Source organism: Cydia fagiglandana, chromosome 23 (assembly GCF_963556715.1).
Source record: "Cydia fagiglandana chromosome 23, ilCydFagi1.1, whole genome shotgun sequence".
In the NCBI taxonomy this organism is placed as follows: Eukaryota; Metazoa; Arthropoda; class Insecta; order Lepidoptera; family Tortricidae; genus Cydia; species Cydia fagiglandana.
This window is the reverse complement of record NC_085954.1, coordinates 11,860,787-11,887,818: the sequence shown is the minus strand read 5'-3', so window position 1 is coordinate 11,887,818 and position 27,032 is coordinate 11,860,787. Positions and strand designations below refer to the sequence as shown.

At 37.3% G+C, this 27,032-nt stretch overlaps 1 protein-coding gene across 1 annotated transcript in view; it reads left to right on the top strand.

Annotated features, from left to right (window-relative positions):
* LOC134675798 (uncharacterized) overlaps positions 1 to 26,606 on the top strand; it is a 46,285-nt gene extending 19,679 nt beyond the window's left edge. The window contains exons 3-15 of the mRNA XM_063534096.1: positions 470 to 553; positions 1,589 to 1,603; positions 1,917 to 2,070; positions 5,653 to 5,846; positions 13,517 to 13,708; positions 14,539 to 14,691; positions 15,431 to 15,623; positions 15,953 to 16,122; positions 16,631 to 16,889; positions 17,291 to 17,442; positions 17,869 to 18,028; positions 24,311 to 24,414; positions 26,509 to 26,606. Coding sequence (XP_063390166.1) covers positions 470 to 553; positions 1,589 to 1,603; positions 1,917 to 2,070; positions 5,653 to 5,846; positions 13,517 to 13,708; positions 14,539 to 14,691; positions 15,431 to 15,623; positions 15,953 to 16,122; positions 16,631 to 16,889; positions 17,291 to 17,442; positions 17,869 to 18,028; positions 24,311 to 24,414; positions 26,509 to 26,581 — 1,903 coding nt within the window. The 3' untranslated portion in view covers positions 26,582 to 26,606. The remainder of the gene's footprint in view (positions 1 to 469; positions 554 to 1,588; positions 1,604 to 1,916; positions 2,071 to 5,652; positions 5,847 to 13,516; positions 13,709 to 14,538; positions 14,692 to 15,430; positions 15,624 to 15,952; positions 16,123 to 16,630; positions 16,890 to 17,290; positions 17,443 to 17,868; positions 18,029 to 24,310; positions 24,415 to 26,508) is intronic.
* Positions 26,607 to 27,032: the final 426 nt, after the last annotated feature.

Sequence of the window (27,032 nt, the reverse complement as noted above, 5' to 3'; positions counted from 1 at the left end):
GTAATTTAAAAATAATTCACCAAAATAATTAAAACCAAAATATTACTTTGCTAATCCGCTAAAAGATAACGGGCTAGACAATCAGTGCTAACCCGTTATACTTACTTGCGTATTTTTTGCATGCAATTAATGAATAAAAAATAAATAAATATAAATTATATATAATGGTTTATGGAATTCTTGCGTGTTAGTTTTTAGTTTTTGACGATGGTGATGTAAATTGTACTGCAATTCGTCAGGTGACAAGCAAAAGTCACTAATTACTAAAAAAAGATTAAACAAAAATCGACCTTCCATTAGTACTAATATAGTTCACTATGGCTATCAACTTGCGGTGGTAATTAGTGAGTTTTGCTTGTCACCTGACGAATTTATTTCACGAAATTAATAATCTAATCTGATCTAAAGTCGTAGACCGATAAATATTCGAGATGGAACTTGTGAGAGCAGTTTTCATATTTTTTTATAGATTGGACGTCCCAGGTACTCCGTCTGCACTTTCCAATGCAATAGAAGATGACGATAAACTATTGGGTACAGATATAAAGAACAGGTAATCAGTTGGGATTTAGTATTAGGTACTATAGACCGACCGCTTAACGCATTCACTGCCAGGGGCGTGGCCTAGGAACAGACTTGTATGACGGTGAACGCACATAGGTATGCGTCGGGGACAGTGAACGTGTTAAATGAGTCCTCGCCTGCGCGGTACGGGGGCGACGGGGCGGGACGACTAAGGGTGGCGGGGAAGGTGCGGGCGGCCTTAGTCGTCCCACCCCGTCGCCCCCGTACCGCGCAGGCGAAGACTCATTTAAGCGGTCGGTCTATAACGGTCCAATTCGATCTTTAAGACACGTCAATTAATAGTAGAAACGATATAATATTATGAATTATGTCAGCGTCAAATTTGACGTTTCTTCAAACAAAAGCGTCACTTTTGACACTGACACATCTAATCCATATCGTTTCTAGATATATTAATTGACGTATCTTAAAGTTCGAATCGGGCAGTAAATTTTTTGTGTTATTTTCGATACAAGCTTTTATCGCTGAATGTACAGTCGCCACCGCATATATCTGAGCACGCCTCTGGGCCCGATTCGGATTTTGAAATAGACATCTATTAGATATCTTTTAGACATCACCAAGATACAATAACGACATGTTTAAGATCTAACCGGTCAAATTTGACATTTGCGCGATTCTGGAGATACTCTTGAACGATTTCCACAGGATATGACTTGGAGATCCAATTCACATCTAATAGATATCTTAATCTGTCTAAAGTAAAAGTGACATTGGTTGCTCGAATTGCGCTGCAAAAGAGAACTAGTTGATATCTAAACTATAAAGTATCTAGAATGGATCTAGCACGTGTCGTCTCTTGTGAATATCTTGAAGTTCGAATACGGCAGTCTATTGTCGAGGCACTAGAGTGCGTGTTCCGATATTTTCGAGCATCTCGGCCGCTCTGATATATCTGATGGTGACTGTACCTATCTTTAAACAGGCAACTGATATTTAGGATTATGTAAGACAAATACTAAGAATAATTTACCCAATTTAATATTATTATTTTCTTTTTCAGAACTGCTATTATAGAGTGAGTATTCAATTTATTTTATTCAAGTATCAAGAAAGAATGAACTATAAGGGGCCCAATGATTAACAGTCCGCCGGGCGGTATCGGCCAGTCAGTTGTTCGGAACTGTCAAAATTTTGTTCTAACTGAGAGGCCGATACCGTCCGGCGGACTGTTAATCATTGGGCCCCTTTACTGAACCGGTGAGCTCCATCTTAGGCTCTGTCTTCACTTTCAAATCAACGGGTCAGTTTATAATTTAAAAAAGTTCATAACTCACTTGTCTGTCTGTCTGTCACAGCCTATTTTCTATAACTTTGCTTTGTTCTAATAGATTCTTAGAGCAGAAGTTACAGAAAGCCCTAAAATTGGACAAAGGGACAGGCTGCAAGGTCCCGAAACTGGACCCCTACTCAGACGATATGGCGTGGTCGTACAAGAAACTTGGACCCCTGAAATGCAACGGACAAGATTGGGTGAAGTGCTATGTGAGTATATTTTACTAGAGGATCACACACATTTATTACGTGCCATTAAGTCAAAATAAGATCAATTCAATACTTTCTTCGTAAAATAATTTAAATGCCAGGTACACCTTAAACTGATATAATTATACAAAAAAAAACAATATCAAATATCGGTTTGATGTCAAGCGCGTGCTAGTTGGCATGTAGGCACAGTACAAGAACAGTAGGTAGTGAATCTTCATAGAAATGTGCCGCTGCCGGCTTGAATGTGTGCGTGCGCGCCGGACGCCGTGTACGCACGCGCTGCCATGCACACATTAGCATAAAATACGGGGGAATACGGTGGCGGCAGTGTGGGCTGTACCGCGACTGTGATCGCGTGCATTCGAGTACGCTGCCCACCCGCTCGCATTTGTCTGCTCTCGGTAGGCCTCAGTACAGCTCGCCGCGGTCGTATTGTATTGTAGGAACAATTGCATCATAAGTCAGAAACGCACATGTGACACCCTTAATATAGGAACATCCATTGCCTACGAATACCGCTTAGCGTTACTTGTTAGTCTCCATAGGCTACGGTGGCTAAAATCGAGAAAAAAACTCTTTAAAAATTGAATTTAGCGCTACACAAGTACCAGGGCCTCATGAGTTACGAGAAGGTGTCGTTGACCAACCCGCCGTGGGGCGCGGGGCGCGGCGGCCGGGTCGCGTATCAGTATGAAGGTACAATAAACGTGACAACCCTAAGCGCCAACGCAAGAGTAGGCAAATAACTTGCCGAGAGGCCTTAGATTCACTACTGTTCTTAGTGTACTGTGATGTAGGTCCGTGTGTGACACTGAAAGAATATTTGCATAATACTGAACTACCTTGAATAAAGAATATCGTTGTACACACCGACTCTAAATGGTAAGGACTCTAATTGTTGTGCCATAGTGTGGACATGGCATTGCGTAAGTGTGTCGAACCTCTTTAGTTTGCTAGTTTGGGAAACGATTTAGAGATTCACTAGATAAAATATGAAATAGTATAGATATGTGACGTTCCACGGTAAAAGGTACCATTGCCCACATTGGTAATATTGGAGCGACGTTAACCCTTATCTTGGCAAGGCTCAAAATATCTTAAATATAAAAATTTTTTTAGTTTTTTGTCACCTATTGAGCATACTAGACTATTAAAAAATAAGGAAAAAAATCCAGGATTTTCCAGTTTCGGAAAATCATATGTATCATATTTGATACAATGCCAATAACTCGACAAAATAGTTACCTACTTTTTAGAAGAAAAATGAAGATTTTAATAAAAATAAAACATGTAATGCAACAGAAATTAGAATTTACTGCTAATTAAACGCAATTTAAAGCATCAGATGACTATTAAACCTGTGAAAATAAATTATATCTACGAATACCTGATCACATGGGCGGAAAATTTGATCCCGTAAAGTTTCAAAAAAGTCGTCAGCAAAAAGTTGAGTAAAATATGAAAAGTAAACAAATAATTAAAAGTAAAAATAAATACATTTTTTTTTACTTTGGGGCCATTTTTTGCCATACACATATTTTTCCGTGCTACGGGCTACGGCGTAGCATTAATGCTACAGCGTACGAATATATAGTTAAATAACATCTAGTACTTAAGAAAATCAAAGTTTAATAACTAAATAATACGACAACTAATATTAAATAATTGAAGCATGTTTTGAAACCCCACAAAAATTAAAAAATCATGTAAAACTATTTTGACGATAACTTGGCAATGTATCAAATGTAATACAATCCTTTCGATAACGAAATGTACAATTTCTGAGTTCTTGGCAGTGTATCAAATATAATACATAACAGTTTCATGTAAGGTTCTGTGTATTAAATGTTTTTAAATTCGAAGGCATTGTAGATATGTATGCACTAAGAGACAGTAAAGATATCAAAATGTAGATTATGGAAAAATATATACTAACATAAGAAATAAATGCAAAACTTCCAGTACGAACCGAAATCTATTGTTTCCGCGGCGCCATGTTGATTATTACTAATTAATTTACAATGACACTCGTGTCAATTATTTTTTTCTATAAGTAAGGAAGGTAGCTCGACATATTGATGGCAGAATTATTCTGTTCGGTAATAAAGTGAACCTGCTAGATTTTTTTAAGTTCCATGTATCACGGGTGTTACGATGCCAAGATAAGGGTTAATAATAGCGTAAGCGCCAGCCGCCATAAGGTATCATCTGTTGCCGTGAAACGTCACATATCTTTACTATTTCATATCTATACTGGAATCAATTATGTAACGCTGCCATACATGACCCAAAAAATTTTTATTAAGCTATGAGCTTTATCACATCTGATATTTGAGTAATTCTAAGCATTTCTAGCCTGGGGTGGGGGGGAGGGAGGGTGGGGTACAAAGACGGCCGCCACCCGTCATCTTTAAAAAAAATCTATTCTGATCCTGGTGGGTACTAGGGCAAGTTTGGTATCATTTTCGTATAAACCAAAGGCGTAAAATTCATTGCTGGTATTTGTTTTTTTTCAGTTTCATAGTAATTTTACAAGAAAAACGTAAAAAGGTGAAAAATTTGGTTGGAGATTTTTGCTACGCGGAGCCGAAACTACAAAAGATAGAAAGTTGAAATTTGCACACTAGATTAAATTTATAAAGTGTACAAGAGATAAGAAGCGATTTTGAGAAATTCAACCCCTAAGGGGGTTAAAAAGGGGATGAAAGTTTGTATGGGGTTCAAGTTTTATTTTAAGCTAGGAATTTGAAACTTCGTAAAACGATATATTATTAAAATACAAGAAAACTAATTTCAGCGTTTTTGAAAATTCATCCCCTAAGGTGGTGAAAAAGGGGTTGAAAGTTTGTATGGATATCAAAAATTTTTTCGAACGCGGGACTTGAATCTTTGTATTTGGGGATATTATTAAAATACAGGAAAAGTAATTTCAGCGTTTTGTAAAATTCATCCCCTAACAGGGTTAAAAAGGGGTTGAAAGTTTGAATCCATTACAAATCCGAGTAGACACACATTTCTTATTGCCTCCCAGGCTTGAAATGCTTAGAATTACTCAAGGAACATATGTGATGAAGCTCATAGCTGATGAAGATCATATAAAATTTTGGGTCAACTTTATAACTGCTTCCGCTACTAATGAAGATTCACTAGATATGAAATAGTAAAGATATGTGACGTTTATAGAGATCTATATAATTCATTCATTCAATTCATAAGTGTAATATAAAAATATCATTCGATAGTGTGACGTGGCGCGCTGTTCAAAATCCGATACAAAAATAGGCATAACGCAAACGCGAACGCTCTTCACGCTAATTTACATTAGATTTTATTTCCGCACAAAATGAGGAGCTCTGGAGTGCTGAGGAGGAAATAAATCGATAACAAAATAAAAATTAATTATGTACGAGCATTAATATTTTGTATGGTAGAATACATAATAAAATTCATTCAAGTTTTTTCTTTTTTTTTTATTATTATGAATGGGCTTACTCATGGCCACAGACTAGCCGAGGCGTAGACGTGGCCTACGATGGAGCGAGCTCGCCCAGAAAATTGAATGTATTCTTTTCTTTTCAGCATTCCAAATGTCGCGTTGTAGACTCAATACGAGACACACACACAAGCATCCAGTGCGAATACAAAGACATTATATACATAGACGATTTCCACCACGATTTCGGGAAACCCACTGTAGTCAAAGATGGCGGCGTATACCAGCTGTCGGCCAGTGATCACGTCAGCGTAAAATGTACAGGAACTGTGCCAAGTATGTAAGTGGTTATCATGTATGGTTTTAGTTCAACATTTTACGGTAGATGGCGGTGTTGACGAAGTACATCGCGCTGTAGAAGTGTTGACTTAGTGTACGTTATAAGATATTTCCATGGTATAATAATATACTCCGCCTGGTACTCTCTTCCGAGATTCGCGAATGACCTAACTGACACAGGCCTACGTCATCATGCTGCTTACAGGTTCTCAAACTTTAAAATGTGGGAGAATTTTAACCAACTGTGAAAATTATTTTAACGGCATTAACCCCTGGAGCGCCCCAGAATTACCGTAGTATGGAACTGTAAACTATCTAATGTATTCAATTAAACTTTATTTATCTATACAAGACTTAGAGGATATAACCAACGGAGACGCCATGTCTAAAATTTTCGGTACAGTCAGCAGCAGATATACCTGAGCGGGCAAGGTGTCCAAGAAAACATATACAGTTCAATCGTCACAAAAATAAGGACATCTAAGATGTCATTTTCACGTAGGCTTTCAGTTCGTCACAAATATCTTAACTTCTGAGTTTTTCTTTAACACATACACCCTTATTTAATCACAATGACAATAACGGTTAAAAAGTCAGTGGTAACTAAGCAATCAAATTCAAGCTGCTGTCATTAATACCTACACGCACTGCCAATCACGTACGTCAGCAGCCAGGGTGCCACCAGTTGCTAAGCAGTTGTTATTTCAATGGTAACTAAGCATCAACATTTTATCTGTTTAACTTTAAAATAAATACTGTAGCACTACGAATTGACACCTCCTTTCTTAAAGAAGTATTTTATCGTTAAGTGTCAAACTTATACAATAAATAAGTAGGTTCTACTAGAATGATCGGTTTTTTTATTTTAACTGTCATATGCAGCTGTTTTTCCAAACCGTTGATCATATTATATACCTATGTTAATATATTTATTTAGCCCACTTATTGTAGTAAAATATACTATACAGGGTGGCCCATTTAGATCGGCCAGTATGGGAAAATCTGATACTATACGATATACACCGATCTCTTCTTAGGAATCATGTCATCGATTTTAGTAACACGAAAAACTGCATTCATACATTTAAAAAAATGTGTACTCAGCTCGGGAATCGAACCCCGAACGTTTTGAAAAATAAAACTAAGACTATTTCTATTTAGATATCGATTGTGCAGGTCTTAAGCAATAAATGTTACTATGAAACATGATGTCTGAAATTAATAAAATGCATTGTTTTCATATCCTTTAATTTAATTTAGTCAGTTTTCGAAGAGACCAGCATTTTTAGGGTTCCGTACCCAAAGGGTAAAACGGGACCCTATTACTAAGACTCTATTGTCCGTCCGTCTGTCCATCGACATCCGTCCGTCCGTCCGTCTGTCACCAGGCTGTATCTCAGGAACCGTGATAGCTAGACAGTTCAAATTTTCACAAATGATGTATTTCTGTTGACGCTATTATAAGTAACAAGAAATACTAAAAACAGAATAAAATAAAGATTTAAGTGGGGCTCCCATACAACAAACGTGATTTTTGAGTAGTAAATATCAAATGGCATTCCGCACAGGAGTAATCTAAGTAACGCCCACTGCGGGTTCAAACCTACAACGTCCTGATCGAAAGTCGTACATACGCTACATGTGACATTATCTTCAAAAATTATATAAACTAATGCGAAATTAACATAAAACCAGAAGACACAAATTAATAATAGAAATGAGATCCAAAAAAAAAAATGCTGTAATCTCTAGGTGCGTACGACTGAGATTTGAACCCGCGGTCTCTGCTTTGAAAAGCAAACGCCTGTTACTGAGACCACGACGTGCCTTGACAATTGGCTCTAAATTCGGCTTCAGTTAGCTTTTGCTATGTGTCATTCGTCTTGACGATTCTGTTAAAAGAAATAGTTTGCAGTAAGTTGACCGAGAGGCTCCTGTCAAATGGTTGAAGGGCAAAACGTGAGATAGATGTATGTGATGACAAGACTGTACTGCTTTCGATGATTGTCAAAACGCTTTACCTGAAATTAGCATGGCTATCTTTTATTCAATATTCGATCATACTTGTATGATTTAAAGTCTATTTTTCCATATTGTTCAGATATATTTGACACGTTGACCGCTTAGATACCATTGGTTTTTTGACAGCTAAGGTATCAATGACTTGTTGTAAGTGTAGAAATTAATGAATAGCGACTGTTAACATATTTGTGACACGTTGAGCGCTCACAAGTAAATACTACCATGACAGTCAACAACTTTTTGACAGTTTAAACGTTTACCTGTCTTTGAGCACCTGGAGTGTATAGCGACTTCTGCTGCTGACTGTACAACATAGTCTGCCGTTTTTTGCGGGGGAGGGGCACATCAAATGTATAGGTACGTCATGTCAGATAAACATCAGTCCATACATATGGTTGACATGTGGTTGACCATTGGCCGCCTATTTTCGACAGAGGGGAACGCCTGTTAATGGCGGCTCCATTGTTAATTACTCCGAGATACAAGACAAACGTTTGAAAAACTAATTCACAGTTACACATTAATTACTAATTACCAAGCTTACGACGTGAAAAGTTTGGAAAACACTGCGACTGCTGACACTGAGCGAGAAGGAAATAACAATTAACACGCGTTCGACAAGGATGACAGTTAGGGCATGAAGTTATCTAGATCCGAATTGTCAAATGTGACAGCGCTATCCTGTGTTGCCAATAGTGTAAATAGAATTACCCGAACGTGTGAAATTTCTGTCGTGAATCGGAAGATATTGCTAACGAATAATTAAAAATGACGTGTTATTGTAAAATTTAAGATAAAATACATATAAATGAAAATTATAAAATTATAAAGAAATATTTTAACTTATTAACCATAGGTATAATGTACCCATGTAACATGTTATGTTGAAATATAGTGGCAATGTTATTGTGACGTAGGCCTGTGTCACTCTGGGGAGAGAAGACCATGTTTTATTAGACCATGGCATAGTAGGTTAGGGCCGAGTCTGTTTTCCATGTTACGAAGAAATATAGTAAGGTTCAAGCGAAATGTACCTCTATATACTTACAGGCTAATTCGAGTTTATGTTATTCGATCTGTTTTCAATATGATATCTATACTCAGTGTCAAAAGTGAAAAACATTGAATCTCCCATAGAAAATTTCAACATCAGCAAAATGTATGAAAAACCGGGCAAGTGCGAGTCGGACTCGCGCACGAAGGGTTCCGTACCATAATGCAAAAAAAAAAACAAAAAAAAGCAAAAAAAAGCGGTCACCCATCCAAGTACTGACCACTCCCGACGTTGCTTAACTTTGGTCAAAAATCACGTTTGTTGTATGGGAGCCCCATTTAAATCTTTATTTTATTCTGTTTTTAGTATTTGTTGTTATAGCGGCAACAGAAATACATCATCTGTGAAAATTTCAACTGTCTAGCTATCACGGTTCGTGAGATACAGCCTGGTGACAGACGGACGGACGGACGGACGGACGGACGGACGGACGGACGGACAGCGAAGTCTTAGTAATAGGGTCCCGTTTTACCCTTTGGGTACGGAACCCTAAAAAGCCTATTCGCAATTTCAGGGTCGGTCCCATAGAAAAAATTGCTCAGTATGACATACCTATACAATAACGGGTTCGAGTAAGCTTCACGTTCAGTGTCATACTGTTTTTAAACAAAATCTATTTTGTTTTTAGGTTTTTCTGGTGAGTAGAATTATCTGTAACTTTTGTGCAAGTTTTCATTTGTTTAGTACCGTCTGAAGTCACTCACTACCTACCGTACAGTCAGCAGCAAAAGTTGCTAAGCGGGCGAGACGTTCATAATGACCTTGACACGCTCTTATTCTCTTAACAATAAAGACGCGTCTAGATCATTTTGAACAACTGGCCCGCTTAGCTACTTCTGCTGCTGACTGTACTAACGAAATACATTGTCAGTTATTTTTTTAATACCCAAATACCTGGACTGGTCTTCAATTGGGAAAAATAATGGTTTTGTGTCTTAATTAAATTTTAACCACGATGAAAAGTAAGGTGGCGGTATATGCACTTTTTTGTTTGTTATTTCTTATTTCATTTGTTGGTGTTTGTTTGAATTTGATTGTGTGTTTGTGGAGGTATTAATAGTAGCCCAATGCATATGTATGTATCTATGTATAAACTCTTTATTGTACAAAACACAAAACACAAATTTATGGCACAGGATAGGCAGTACAAAGGCGAACTTATCCCTTTAAGGGATTTCTTCCAGTTAACCTTTGAGTAGATGAGAATTGAAGAAGAACGGTAGACAAATATAGCACTGAGTACAATAGACTAGAGGAAAGTCAATCAAATTATAAAAGAGGGCGAAAATAAATAATATAAGATAAAATTTGGAATTAACAATATAACAAATATATAGAATATGTTCTTGTCTAGTCAGAGCTTTTTATGAGTTTCTCCCATTCGTAAATAATAATGTTTTAGGTAAAATACCTAATAGGTTTTCCTGTCATCTATGGGTAAAGACCTATTTTATGTATTTTTTTTCAAATTTTTTGACCCAATAGTTTCGGAGATAAAGGGGGAATGGTCATTTTTTGCCTATTTTCTTGTATTACTTCTAAACTGTTTATTAAAAATTATAAAAAAAATATATATTTGAAATTCTTATAATGAGCTCTTTCATTTGATATGTAACACGATATAGTTTAAAAAAAATATTTTTTAATTTTCTCATTTAAGTACCCCCCAAAACTGGCCCCTATGTTTAAAATTCATTTGTTTACGTTAAATGTCCGTCTTTGGGTCACAATTTTACATATGTGATTAAATTTCAACTTAATTGGTCTATTAGTTTCGGAGAAAATAGGCTGTGACAGACGGACAGACAGACAGACAGGCAGACGCACGAGCGGCACGAGTGATCCTATAAGGGTTTCTATAGGTCTTTTTGAGGTACGGAACGGAACCCTGAAAAACCATAATGACAATGACTGATACTGATACTAATGAAGTTTAGTTTCATTGGCCTGTCACATCAATAAGATGATGGTTTAACTTTAAACAGCGTCCATATTAAGAGTGCGGCACTTTCGCAAATGACTATTAAGCCCAATGCGAGAGCGGCAGCCGCGACCGCATAGCTGGCAGGAGAATGCCGTGCCCTGTAACGAAGGTGGGTGAGCGGCGCGCTGGTGTCTCAGTTCTCGCCTAGTGTGAAGAAGGCTAAACCACGCTTCATCGTGTGCAACTACCCCTTCACCCAGGGTTTTCCTCCAGTGGTCGCGATCTTCAGCCTCCCTTTCCCAGTTGGTGGGAACGATCTGGAAGGACAACATGTCTCGCTTGGTTTAGTTTAATATAGAAATATTCTACAATAAAGAAACTGAATAGGTACAAGAAAAATATTAACTGTGTGAAGCAAGAGTAAGAGTTTTTTATTATAATTATTTCGGGTAGGAATTTAACAGATGTAGAAAAAGCTATTACTAGATAAAGCTATCACGGCTCTGCCAATATACTGATTTCCTTCGATATTTTTGTTTGAAGACACGTCACTTTTGTCACTGACATATCTAATCCATATCGTGTCTAGACGTAATATTTGACCTATCTTAAAGTTGGAATCAGGCCAATTGGCTTAATGTGTAATAAATTAAGTTGAAAATATCAGAACATTATTTTTATTTTGTTTTTAGGAAATCGTGGTAAGTTAAATAACTGTCTGTACCTAATTCTAGCAGTCTTGATTTTTCTTCAGTGAAATATTAAGTGTGTGTGATTTTAACGTTATATTTAATTTTAGTAACAAAATAGAGCCAGTTTTAAACTTTTTAATAGGTACCTACCAAAAATCTATTTTATTGTAGGAAGTATTTTTTACCCCCATCAGAACGGATTTCGTTCGTTTATTTTATGCGCTTGTTTGTTTTTCTGTTCTTTCGTCGTACGTTCGTTCTTTTGTTTGTTTGTTTTCGTTCTTTTGTTTTTGTTTGTTGTGTTTTTCTTTTTGGTTTTATTTTTTGCTTTTTGCATACAAAATGAACATTCCCATTTATGTTAACGTGAAACTCCAGAGATGGTTCCCAATAGAACGAAATATTTAAATAGGCTTGGTGGTGAAAAAATAAGTCCGAGGATATCAAACAATATATTTTGTATTTTTTAGGTTGTGGTAAGTAATAATTACCTATCTGTAACTTTGTGTGAAATATTTTAGTAAGTATAATAATATAATATAAAATAATGGAGTGTGCCTCAATTAACTAGGTAGGTATCCATAATAAAAGCTTTTTTAATAAAAAGGCGCGTCAAGTTTGTTTACCTTTTATACACATAAAAACGAAGTAGAATTACTTACACAGTAGTGCGATCATTAGCACGAAAATTTAATGGGCCATATGTACTGTAAAACGTTGTACAAACAGCAACACACGTAACTGTCCATTGATGGACCTTATGCCTATTGTAATAAGGTTTACCGATGGACAATGTGTGTGATAGTACAGATAGTACAAAATACATGTGCAAAGGAGATTTGCAACGAGTGGCGATAAATAAAAACACAATTGAAGGCGTGTATCATATTTTTTTTTTGTTTTTTTTTTTTTTTTTTGCGGGTGGCTTCCAATCGGTACGAATGGAGGTCCAAGGGGGAGGCCTATGTTCAGCAGTGGACGTCTTATGGCTGAGATGATGATGATCATATTTTTCGCAATTGTATCGTAATGCCAGCTCACTATACGTGTTTAAATCCAAACTGAAACTGCACCTACTCAAGGAACAAACGATCTCCACCTAGCCGACCTATACCTACACCCACCTGTATTTGTACCGACTACTGTGCTATAGAGTCTATATATTTATTTATGTATTATGTAAGCATTTATAACATGTCTCAGTTTTCTTATATTGTGAATAAATTACCGTGTCAATCGCACATTCTGTTGTATTCTGCTTCGGTTTTGTTTTTATGTTCTGTGTTGTTTTGTGTTTGTTTTACGTGTCAATGGGTACACTGAAAATCAGCGTCGTAACACTACTCATGTGCTGCGACACATGCTGAGTGTTATCCTTTTTGGAACCTCTCGCAACACTGTAACTTCAAATTTACCTAGATTTAAGCCTATTTTAATGTTGTTGTGTATGTGTGTTTCCAATAAAAGTATCATTCATTCATTCAAGTATCATTCATTCATAATGTACTATGGGAACAATGCCTCAGGCTAATTTAGGGCTAGATTTATGATTTATTTATATTGTTATTTAATATCTGTTTTAATAAAAGCTTAATGTACTATTTAGATATCGTATTAACTACTCATAGCGTATTTAATGATACCATATGCGATGTTGAATCACAACTAAATAAACTGGACCGCATTTGATTGTTATCTAAAATGACTTTCACATTAATTTGTGAAATCACACAATACATGTCTGTTTTATATCAAGATCATATGACTGTGAATATTACGTTTCAATTTGCATGTGATCTATGTTCTGAATGCTTGGATTTCTAGCCATTACATGATAAATACCCCTTGTGTAAATGTCATTCGATAGCGTGACGCGACGTATGCGTTGACCCCCTCCCCCACATGAAGCCCTCGCGTTACGCCCCCTAATATTTTCAATTGTTTTTCAAGAGATCTCTAAAGCATGCTTTGCGTTTCAGGAAAAAGACTGAGAAATGGTCAGGCAAAACGCTCGGTTTCCGCCCCATCTCCCCTCCGGCCAAACCCCGGGACGACCACATCAACGTGATGGTCCTCGCGTTCGACTCCACTCCTCGGAGCGGCTTCATCAGACTTATGCCCGAGAGCTGGAAGGTCATTAATGAGGAGTTGAACGCTACGATTATGGAAGGGTAAGGGTATTATAATACTATAGAGACCATGCACGTTAAAATAAGATACACTGCGCTGAAATTAAAATGCTCAGATGGGCAGGCGGCGTTACGAGGCTTGACCATATCAAAAATAATTATATAAGAGGCAGTTTCAAGGTGAAACCTATCCCAGAAAAACTCATAGAGAGCCGATTAAGGTGGTATGGCCATGTGATGCGACGACCAACAGAACACATGACCAAAAAAGTCCTGGATATGGCTGTTGCAGCTCGGGGACCAGGGAGACCCCTGACAACCTGGATGGCAGTTGTAAGAAAAGATATGAAGAATGGGAATCTAAGACCAGAGACGACCCAGGACCGACCGGCCTGGCGACGCATGATTAGAAGGGCCGACCCCAAGTAAATGGGAAGGAGCCAGGCAAAAGAGAAGAAGAGAGACCATGCACGTTGGAGGGGATCTCAAATTACCGTTTTGACGTTCCTTGCAGGAATGCAGGCTGCAATACTGCAGCATATTTGCAGCTGTAAAATCTTTAGAGCAGGGTTCTCCAAACCCCGGCTCGCGGGCTTAATCCGGCCCGCGACGCGTTCCAATCCGTCCCGCTGACACGCAAAGAGCGCGGGAGCCAGGCTCCAGGGGTTCAGAATTCATTGAGAGTGGAACTGTTCCTAACAGCAACCACCAGACATCATCCCCCGGCGCAAAAACTGACGGTGGCCCGCTTGAAAGTATCTGAGGTACAATATGGCCCTCAGCTAAAAAAAGTTTAGAAACCCCTGCTTTAGAGCATAACCCATTGTACATTGAAGAACACAGACAGGCTAAATTTTTTTATCACGTTTTAGGTACAATATATTAGGTGACGGAACACCTGCCTGTCTCTTTCCGTTCCTTACTGGCAAGACAGAGCTGGAACAACCAGATGTGCGGAGAACTAAACAGAACAACAGGACGATGGATGACTTCCCTTTCATATTCAAGCATGTGAAGGAAGAAGGGTGAGTTGGTTAGGCTAGATGACAAGTTTTTATTAATATCAGTCGATCAGGTTTGTTTTGAGGATCAAACGTTTATGGGACCCATTGCATTAAAGTACATAGTACAAAAGACAGAAATTACGGTCACAGTCCAACAATCGTTCTCTACTTACTAACAAAACGACAAGTGATCGTGACACTGAACGGTCTTGATTTGCTTCCCGCAGCGTCGCTTGCGTCCAATACGCGGCCTGATAGTATGGTCAAAAGCGCCTAGCTCTCACATTTTTTTTTAATAGCGTATATTGTGACCACTGCTGGGCAAAGGCCTCCCCTGTCTTTCACCACTCGTCACGGTTTTGTGCATGCTCCCGCCAGTCTGCCTCTGCCTCGGGTGATCTGTGGTGCCCATTCGGTCGCTATTTTGGCCCATCTGTCCGCTCTCAAATATTGCATGTAATATTGTAACCATACCATTCTACCAAAATTGGCCGTAGGTTGTTTCATCAATGTTTTCGGGATAGTAAAAGATGCATTTAAGAAATTATCATGGACATCTACATCAAATTAGAAAAGGTAACTTCAAGGAAATCAATATTAAATTTGACACTTCTTGCATCAACAGCAATACTGCAAACTGCATTACTTCATAAAATATAAATTTCATTATAAATATAAATAAATGATAATTCTTGCAGCAATGCACTCTACAGCAACACCGGAATGCTGTTGCAACTGGAATGTTACCTTTATCTTTCAGGTATGCCACAGCATATATCGAGGACATGCCACTCGACAACACGTTCACGTTCCGTTTCAACGGCTTCAAGAAACAGCCCACAGACCATTACTACCGCGCCTTCCGAAACGCGAACAAGCGACTCTTTAAGAATTGGAACTTTTGCTATGGAGACACCCCGCAGTTTAAGATGATGATGAATTTGACCGAGCAGGTTAGTTAGGGCCCACTGATTAACAGTCCGCCGGACGGTATCGACCTGTCAGCTGTTTGGAACTGTCAAAATTTTGTACTACCTGACAGGCCGATACCGTCCGGCGGAATGTTAATCGGTGGGTCCCTTTAGACGCTTACTAAAACCGTGCGATTTTTTTGATTCCTTCTTGTATGCTTACACGCCTTACGGCCGTATTCGAACAACTTTTTTCGAATGTTCTATTCTATCGTAACAGGGCCATAACTTTTTCCTTTACTCGTATATAAAAAAATATCGCACGTAGAAGTTAGGGATACTAATTAGTTTTAAAAACTGTTCATCCTCAGTTTCTAGAGCTCGAAGGAAGGAGATTCATCTTCACATTCATCGGGGACATCTCTCACGACAATTTCAACTACATACAGTACGCTGACGGAGACTTGGCGGCTTTTTTGAGGCGTCTGATCAAACGGACCGAGGATACGCTTATTATAGTCATGGGAGACCATGGGCCAAGGTATGGAATGAGTGAACGCATTTTCACTAGTTAAAACTACTTTTCCTACTAGTTAGACTGTAGCCGCCGTGCAGATCAGGAAGTCGACGACTCAAATAAAAAGCTTCAATTTTTAGTGAAATGATGTAATTTTTCAAAGTACTGGTTTACAAGGGTTCCTGACTAAACGGTTAAATGCAGAAGTGGTGTGGTTATTGTATGGAGGCTGATGAGAGAGTGAGTTGCAATATTTGATTAGTAGAAAAGGCGGTTTCAACTTGGGTGCCTCTAATTGGCCGCGATACAAAGTATGTGGAGCGCTCCTATTGGTGCTTTAGAAAAAGCTTCCAAATACTAGCCGAGCCTGACGGCTGCGTTTGGCTACTTAATGAATATATTAAGATTTTATACAAATTAAAGGTTGCGTTCGCAACAGATACGAAAAACCAGTTGTAGCTAGGGATAACTTTCACTAAAAACGGGTTCTTATACAATATCAACTTGTGTTCTACGACAAAACTTCCCACAGATACGCAGCGGTCCGCAAGAAGCATTCCCTCCGCGGCAAACTCGACGAACGCCTCCCCCTCCTCGCCATCCGCCTCCCGGACCGCCTCACGCGCGCGCGCCCCGACGCGTTAAGCGCGCTTCAAGCTAATTCGCGCGTATTGACCACTGCACACGATTTACACGCGACTATATTGGATGCGGTGGGCTTGAGGAAGCACTGGAACCCGTACAAGGTGATGGGGGCAGATTTGAAGAGGGCACTGACGTGGTTAGAACCGGTAAATTTCTATACCTAATGTTTCTGTCAAAACTTTAATTTTTAATACAAGTTTTTTATCGCTTATTGCACTTTTCGTTCTACATTCAACTTATTCTCATCGAGATATTTTTAACAAACCCAAACACAATGAGGTTTCATTGTATTATCAAAAAGTTCCTATGGAATTAAAAAAAAAGGGTTTAGCCTAGCCAAGATGAAAATCATACATCAACAAGCGCCAAACGAAAAGTACAAATGCACCTACCGGGATGAATGATGCTACGAAAAGTCACATGAATATTTCCATAAATTGTTTACATTTCCTATCAACGATGGGTCTTTAGCGTAGGTAACTTAGCTGGTCTGTCTTAGATGGTCTTACCTGATATACTTGTCCACATTAAACATGTAATCTTTCAGATCCCCAGCAACCGCTCCTGCAGCGAAGCCGGCATCGAGACGCACTGGTGCACCTGTCTGGTCTGGCAGAACGTTCCCGACTCCGATCCACTGTACAAAAGAGCTGCTAATGCGCTGATAGACTACATCAACAAGTTTACAGAGGATGCTGGGTAAGTTTGTATCATACATCTATTCAAATATAAGGGAGCGACCAAGGTGCAGAAACATATTTTGCGTCTTGAAAATAGAGACTTGGCCGCTCCGATATATCTAATGGCGTTTGTAATATCAAGGGAATCCATGTCTAGTCAGACACGGATGTGTTTGCTGGAAATATGTTCATACATATACATATCCGTTTCTTATTCCGATGTCCCTGCAAAATTTCAAACATTTGTGACAATTTGCTGGGTTATCTGGGTTATTAATTTCATAATTTCTTTAAAGGTACAAGGCACCAATTTTTACTGGCGGACTTTTTTGACTGGCTTTTTTGAAGACTGCAAATTAAATGCTATTACACGATCCATGTTTTCCAGCTTCAAATAAAGTTGGACAACTCTAGGAAAATCTTCAGTCCGTTTTTTTGACATCAGATCCAAGTGCATCCCTCGCACCGTAGCGTCTATAAGTTGGGTGCTCCGACAACGTGTCAACAACCGACTCCTCGCTTTTAATACCGCTATAGATTACGACACTTACTTGGGACGGTTCAACGCCGAAACAAAAGTCACTATGGAAAATTTTCAGATTGGAGTAAGTATTTATTCCTGTTACATTATGCTTGAATATATTATTATCAGCATCCCACCTTTACCAATTTTTAAACAATATACATCCGCGAGCGATATTCCAAACCCATCCCATCCCAACCATCCAACGCATCTACAACTCATAATGTAATAATATGTAGATATTGTAGATTACAATCGTTGAAAAATTGAATTTAAAAATTACGTTTCGTTTGGCGTTTTCAATTTCAATTTCAATTTCTTTATTGTGAGTTATATGTAGGTAATACAGATGTTCTAAAATATTTATGTCCATTATAACCTGCCTTTAAGGCGTACAATATTCTTAAACTACATGCATAATTAAAAATTTTAACCCTAAACTTGGCAGGATTTTTTTTGCTAGAATTTTGTGTTTTTTTCTTGAAAAAAGGGATACTAAGGGTTGACTTAAGGGTACAAAAATAATAAAAAAAATCTTAGTATTTTAGTTTTTTATTTATACAACGTATCTTTAAATGCACACTGCCAAGGATTCACAAATTAACATTAAATTAGGTATGTATCCTAGGAGAGACACTGCCAGGTTCACTGTGAGGCGAGTTATGTATCTTTAAAGATTCATTGCCAGGTTGAGGTTGCAGAATATTTACTGTCTTACTAAGAAATTATTAGGATTTTAGGACAAATTACGATATTTTATTTATTAAATTATTAGTATTTAACTATATTATTCAAGTGCCACAGATATTACAGATAAGGCTACAACAACAAAAAAGAGCTCGCAATCTGATTGCTCTTGTTCCTCAACCCGGGGTCAGGTCAGAAATAGATTAGTAGTTGTCTCCATCTTCTCTAGAGCACCTACATCTGTTATCAGACAGCGATCATAGAACAACAGATAGCGACCCCAGCCCAGCGACCACTGCTATCCATGTCCAGCATGCCATCATCACCATCGCCAAATCAGGTAACATTGCTAGTACATCTTCAGAGTGAGTCTCCAACTACGAGACGATCAGTAAGCCTGTCTGAACTCTGAACCTGCCACAACACCATCCCATAATCATATATCATCGCCATTTCCAGGTTTATCATCCTACTCTGCAGCTTCAGTGCTCCTTCCCCTGCAACAGTTACCTATGGCTTATTTTTTTTACACATTATCTGTGACTGGCCTTTCGAAAACTTCTACTCAATTTTGACTAGCCCAATTCCCATAAATAGCTACATTTCCAATATAGTGTGAGAGGTTTTGATTGGACTGTCTTTTTTTTAGTCACAATTATAGTTTTTTTTTATCGAGTAGCTACTGCAAGCATTGAAGCTGAAGAGTGGGATGTAAGATTGATAAACCTGAAAATAGCGATGGTATAGGATTATGGGATGATGTCGGAGCATTCGAATTTGCTTGTTCAGAGAGGCTTACTGTTTGTCTTGTAGTAGGAGACTAATTCTGAATGTACTAGCAATGTTACCTGATTTGGCGATGGTGGTGGTGGCATGCTGGTCATGGCTAGCAGTGGTCGCTGTGATGAGGTCGCTATCTGTTGTTTCATGATCGCTGTCTGATGAAAGTCTAGGTTCTCTAGATAAGATGGTAAAGATGGAGGCAACTGCTGCTGTCTATTTCTGATCTGACTCCGAGTAGAGGAATAAGAGGAGCGAGCTCTATTTTGTTGCTGTAGCCTTATCTGTAATATTTATGACACTTGAAGGATATAGTTAAATACTTTTAATAATAGAATGTCGTAACAAGCATTTTGTTAGTAGAGAAGCTGGCGGTGTGCATTTGTAGATACATACGATAAAACGAGTTCATGCTATCTATAACAACAATGCAATGACTAATAAAAATACGTTATTGTATAGAATATATATTCACTTTTTATGTAACAATCATAAATAGACCCAATTCTAAAAATAAATCACTAAAAAGTACCACTTTTCCCATACGATACGTAGACGCAGCTTCGCGGCCTGTCATTTTGCGTGCTACACTCAAAATCAGATATGCCAGCGGCATAAAACATTTTTTTACCAATTAAGTATAGTATCAAGTGGAAAAATATGCGTCAAAAAATAATATGAAGCTGTTTACTTTTTGCGTAGATTTTTAAAAAGTGTAACGTGCATAAGAATGCACACTGCCAAGTTTAGGGTTAACTAACATAACGTCATCAAAACATACAATAATAATAATTTACATCAACAATTACAACAACATACAATAATTATGAATTTGTTAATACTAATTACATATCAAAACGAGATCCCAATTTCTTATTATTAAGTTTAAATGTCAAAATTATCATCAAAAAATTCTTTTATGTCATAATAACTTTTTCTTACAAGTAATTCCTTTAGGTGTCGTTTAAATGAAGGTGTTGGTAAGACTTTTATTTCATTCGATAGGTGGTTGAACATTCGAGGTCCCATAACAAAAAAAGAATTGTCATAAAAGCTTGTTTTAGGAATGTGATCGGGTAGAATATTAAATACATTTTTGGCTTTCCTAGGAAATTGGCATGTGTGACTTTTAAATAGTTCCATATGTTCCTGAATAAATATGCAGGACTCTAAGATGTAAGTTGAGGTCAGCGTTAATATGCCTAATTTGACAAAGTGAGTTCTGCATGAATCTCTTTGTTTTAAAAAAGACATTGCTCTTATGCACTTTTTCTGTATTTTAAATAGAGGCAATATATGTGTTGCAGCGGCATTTCCCCAATGTATTATATCGTATCGTAAATTTGACGCTACATATGCGTGATAGGCATTTAGAGCAGTTGCTTGTGAAACTGTATTTGTTAGGTTTCTTAAAACGTATATATATCGGCTAATTTTGTTACAAATATCCATTATGTGTGTTTTCCAGCTAACATTAGAATCAATTGTAATTCCCAAAAATTTAAATTCATTAACTTGCTCTATAATATGTCCCTTATACATTATCGTCATGTCCTTTTCCTGTGATTGAGATAGATAAAACTGCATAACTTTTGTCTTGGTTACGTTGACCTTTAAATTATTTTTATCAAGCCATTCTATGACATTACTGACGGCGTTGTTAGTTTGTGTTTCATATGTTTCGGCATTACTTGCTTCAACTATAAGTGTGGAATCGTCAGCAAAAAGCACCATTTGATGTTGTACGACACACGGAAGATCATTGATGTATAATATGAATAATAACGGTCCTAGTATACTCCCTTGCGGGACGCCGTATTCTACTATTCTAGATTCCGACATTGTTTTTATTTCTAATTTATCTTTGTTAATATGGTAGATTTCTGTAAGCTGCTGTCTTTGATTTAGGTATGCTTTTATTAGATCATGTGCCAAACCTCTTATTCCATATGCGTATAGTTTTGATAAGAGGGTTTTATGACAGACAAAGTCGAATGCTTTTGACATGTCCATAAAAATAGATAGAACTGGTTTTTTTGAGTCAAGGCATTTGGTTATAGTATTAAGTAGACTATGAATTGCTAGAGTAGTAGATCTATTTTTTCTAAATCCAAACTGTTCTTTTGTTAAGATATTATGTTTTTCTAAGAAATTATATAATGAATTAAATATAACTCTCTCAAGTATTTTTGATATCACCGGGATCAGTGCAATTGGCCTATAGTTATCGCATATCTCTTTGTCTCCTTTTTTATGTAAAGGTTTAAGGATTGTTACCTTCAGTTTATCTGGGAATACTCCCTGTGCTAATGACATATTTGTGATGTGACTTAATGGGAACATCAGTTGTTCAGCGCAGTGCTTTATAACAATAGTTGAAAAATCATCATAGCCAACACTATTTGTATTTTTCAATTTTTTTATTATTTTGTGTATGTATTCTGGAGAAGTGGGAGTAAGATATACTGAATTGGTGATAGTCTTGTTTATATTGATACTTGTTTCTCTTAATGTATGTTCGCTTTCTTTAACGGAGTCTATGAAGAAATCATTAAAAGCGTTTGCAATATCTTGAGGAGAATCTAGAGTCTGGGTTTTGTACTTAGTTTGTGTAATATGATGCCTTGGTGGTTGATTCATATTACCGTTAATAACTTGCCATGCAGCTTTTGTTTTATTGGACGCATTTAGAATGTAGGCACTATTTTCATTTCGTTGTGATTTGTAAATGACTCTTTTTAAAATTCTTGAATAATTTTTGTACAATAGCTTATCGTTATTAGATTTTGACGTTTTAAATTTTAAATATAAATTTCTCTTGGTCTTACATGACGTTCTTATGCCTCGTGTTAGCCATTTATTTTTACGTTTTCCAACATTAATACGACATTGTTTTAGTGGAAAGCAGATTTCATAATATTTCTTACACGTAGAGATAAAGTTGTTATACGCTATATTGACATTTTTAGCTTGATATACATTGTCAAAAGATATCTTGCTAAGGCATTCTTTATACTTATTTAAATTTTGCACACTATAATAGCGTTTGTTTACATACCAATAATTTAGAGCATAACTTTTTTTGATAGGGAACTTTAAAATTTGCGCCAGGTGATCAGATAGACCAATATCTTTAACTACACTCGTACATCCTCTGTTATTGTGTACTATGTTATCAATACATGTGCCACTTTCTACTCTAGTTACTTGACTAATTTGTAATTTTAAATTATATGAGTGAAGAAGGTTTTGAAAGTCGAGTGAAATTTTTGTGTCCTTTAGTATGTCAATGTTAAAATCCCCGCACAAAACAAGCTTTTTACTCTTATGCGTGCATACTTTTTCTAATAACGTTTCCAATTTTTCCATGAAGCAATCAATATTATTAACATTTGGTGTTCTATATAAACACACTATAATCAGTTTATATGAAATTATCTCTAATGCGCAGCATTCAAACACGTTTTTGAGAGACATTGATTTGATATCTGTTAGTTCTTTGCATATTATACCTTTTCTAGTATAGATACAGCTACCTCCTCTTTTTTCAGGACGTGTATAAATTTAAGTGAGATTAAAATTGTTTATTTTTACGTTAGCTTCACTACCTGCTTCTATAAAATGTTCAGTAAGGCAAATTACATCTACACTGTGATTTTGTTCTGACAAGTCTTCTAATGCTACTTCTAATTCATGTTTCTTCTTTGGTAGGCTGGCGATGTTTTGGTGCAGAATAGTTAGGTGTTTAGCTACGAAATAAATCGGACCTCTCATGCTCGTTTTCTGGTAGTACACGTTGTTCAATTCGATGCTTGCTATTTTGTGTCGTCGGATATTGTTTGTCATTCGCAAGGGAGGTTGACTGAATCTGAGGTGTAGCAGAAATATCTTCGATCGATTGGGTAGTATTATGTTTATGCAGATTCGGTATGTATTCTTTCCCGTTGATAAACAGTTTATTATCTCTAATTACTGCAGACTTTCCGTTCTTTCTTTCTTCAATGAGTATTCTCCTCATTTCTCTTCGTTTTTCTATTTGTTCCGCGTCAAGATATGGAGCTATGGCTATTCCAGAGTTTCTAAAAAAGTGTGCGTTATGGAGAATGTATTTGGTCATTTTTTTACTAATAAGTTCAATGACGATTGGTCGCCGATATCCTTTCTTCCCAATTCGTTGTATATCTTCTATATATCCTTCTAAATTGACGTTAAGTACATCTAAACTAAGGTTAATAATGTAATGCTCTAGCTCATTGTAGCATTCCCACCGGGGCTCTTCCACACCATACAGGACAATTTTTTTGTGGTTTTCTCCGTCTGGCTTAGTAATTATTGTCGGGGTAGATTGCGGCATAGGTTGATGAATCGCTGAGCTTTTTGTTTCGATCTTTAATAAGGCACATTCAGTTTCAAGAGCGTTGATTTTCAATTTTAAACTATCTATTTCTAATTTAATATTGTTTTGTGTCGTAGCCACATTCTTTATATCAAGATCAATTTCTGAACGGATATTTGTAAGAGAGCCTTGAATTTCCTGCTGAATGAGAGTCTTTTATAATGAGTTTTCCTTTAACGATTGTCCACTTGGCTAGGTCCCCAAGACCTCTTATCTAGAACTGTATCGAATGTAGTTTATACACGTTTGGAGATACGGAATTATGCTTATTTCCAGGGTTATTACTGGCAAAAGCGTAGTTAAGAAATGTACCACGTAATACCCTTTTTAGCACCTAGAAAAGTAGTTTTGCATTCTCTTGAACCACTGAAATCCTGATAAATGACAAAACATCTAAATTGGCACATATTACATTAAAAATAAAATACATTTTAGTATTTATGATGATTAGGTACTCCAAATACTTATCAGCACGTCTTAAAACCAGTATTGCGGTTACAGATCGAGTCAAACCCAGGAGGCGCTGTATACGAAGCATCCCTGACGTACAATGTTACAAATGACAAGTTCATAGTACAGTCCAGGGATATCTCAAGAGTCAACGCGTGAGTATATCTTCCTCTCCGTCGAATTACTCTTGGCATAGCAGTCGTGGTCACGTTGAATGCCGAACGATTCTACGCCAGATCTCTCTGGCAGATGCTACTTTGGTACAAATGTGTTTAGTGGGGTGTTAAGTTGCGTTAACAGCGCCATCTATCTGACTTTTTATACACTTTATAAAACCCTAGTTAGCTTATCGATAATCGATAGATAACAAGGGTACGTAGTTCCAGCGACAGTCCATAGGTGGCGCTGTAATTAATAATAATTAATTTAGGATAGCGAATCTGTAATGTACTCATTTCACTTTTACAATATAAGTCATAAGAAGCACGCATAAGAACCTCTCTTTCACGTAGAGTTCTTCAAGTATGGAGACGTTTGAACGGTTGAAATTATATATCTATTGCTTATTTGTTACACGGAATTTGCAATGTGCAGGTTGCAGAACATGCTGCAATTTATGGAAACTTACATGAGAAAATTATCATGTAAGTTTCCACTGAGAAAGTTCCCGTTCAGGTTAGGGCTTATTACTCAAAGTTCTATGGAATTAGAAGGAATCTGATCTTCGCTCTGGTCTACCAGTGAAAATCATAAAGGGGATAAGGTACGCAGGGACGCGTACAAGTCAGGGTTGGCCGTGTCGGAGAATGGCTTGATTGAGCCATCTATCACCTTCAAGAGGCGTTTTATCACGCCATCTTTAACAAACAGCAAACTAGGGTGTTACGTACACCTGAGTAGCGTTCGACGCAGTATCACTTATTGTCATATATTTCAAGTGCCATATAAATTGAAAGTAGGTAACTGAAAGAAGGTTTAGCAATAAACGTGTAGAAAAAAATACTGTGAAAATTAAATGGGATTTTTGCAGTTTACAGACTCCAAAGTGAAGGTTAGCACGTTTGCCACATGGGTAACCATATTGGCTCTATTAAGAACCAACAGGAGTGGTCATTTCTCCATACAAACGTACTCGACTGTTTCCTTCGTGGGTTTTGATTCTAGAGCAATGATTTTTTCAACACAAATTAATATTATCAATATCTATGTCGGACCGTTTTGCTTTTATTGATATTTTTGTTTTTTAAAGCGCTAGAGCCCTTCAAAAATGGTCAAAATGACCTAATTGACTATGTTGCAATGAGAGGCGTAGTATTCAAAACTGATATCAATTAGCCATAAAAACAAAACGGTCCAACACAGATAATTTCATAATCATTTAGATTTCCAAATTTGGTTACGATTGCGTAAGTTTTGGAGGAGGAAACAGTCGAGTACGAAACCTCGATTTTTGAGATTTTTACGCAGGATTTTTCGCCTTGTCCTTAGCGCACTAGTTTTAGGAGCCACTTCCGTTAGCGAGACGGGTATATTTACCTAAAATATTTAAAACTCAGCTCCTGTTTCGTCTTAACTTATAGTGCGTCAAGCAAATCTTGTCAGTAGCAATGTAAAGCAAACTAAAGTAGGGCAACACTCAAAGAGTAGTATTGCGCTAAGAAAAGCAGCAATGTACAATGTACATCGAACCTAAACTTTTTTTTCCGCTGAGCGCGCCCGTCAATTCGAATTGTCACTCGCGGATTCTCTATTGAAAATGTTTGAAATTGTTATTAATAGGTATGGACGGACAATTTAAAAGCGGTGTGTGATGTTGATAAAAATGATTAACTAATTTGAAGATCTCAAAATAAAATTAGAAGTGGACTATGCCGTTAAACAAGAATGTATGAATAAAATCATTGCTTCAGCAGGTAGATGTCCTACTACTGGATTTTAATATTTTATTAGATTTCTCAGTTGCCACCGTAGGCATTGTAGGCATCTTAGCTTTGATTAAGCACAATCTTATTAAATATATAGGTATTTAATGGTGACACAGCAGAAATATCTCTTGAAATAGAATCGATTCAGAATGTAAACAAAGATGATGGCTGTCATTCGCGATCCACATTCCACAGATAAAGCACAGATGACACGCGATTTTCGAATTATTCGAACACAGTGTTGCTAACCCGCGATTTTTCAAATTTGCCGCCGTTTGCTACTGACAAGATTTGCTTGACCCAGTATATTATCTTGTTTTACAGATACCGGGGTGAATCGGATTGCATCCTCGAATCTCATCCACACCTTGCTGCGTACTGTTACTGCAAAGGTTGACGAACAGACTGAAGTCATGTTTATACTAGCTGACCCGGTGAACTTCGAATCACCTATCTATATTATGTCTCCTTTTATCACGTCACGGATTAGCCTGGCCGCACATGCTCGGAATTTTATGTAGGCACGGGACGATATGTGTAAGCGAGACAGCACCATGCATTTGTAGAGCGACGTCCCTTTCTCACCTGTCATTCCGTACGGAAACCGAATGAAAATTCCGAATGCATGTGGCCAGGCCTGAAAAAAATTGTTCTCGATTAATTCTCCTACTATATGTTTTATACAGGGTGATTCAGGAGACGTGAGCAGGACTAACACTGCGCATTTCGTAAATTTTAAGGAACTGTTTCGTATCAGTATTAGTGAGGTTAACGTTAATTTTCTAGTCGTGATTGAAAAAAAAGTTATTAATTTATTTACGACACGCATGGTCACCCTACAATTAGAA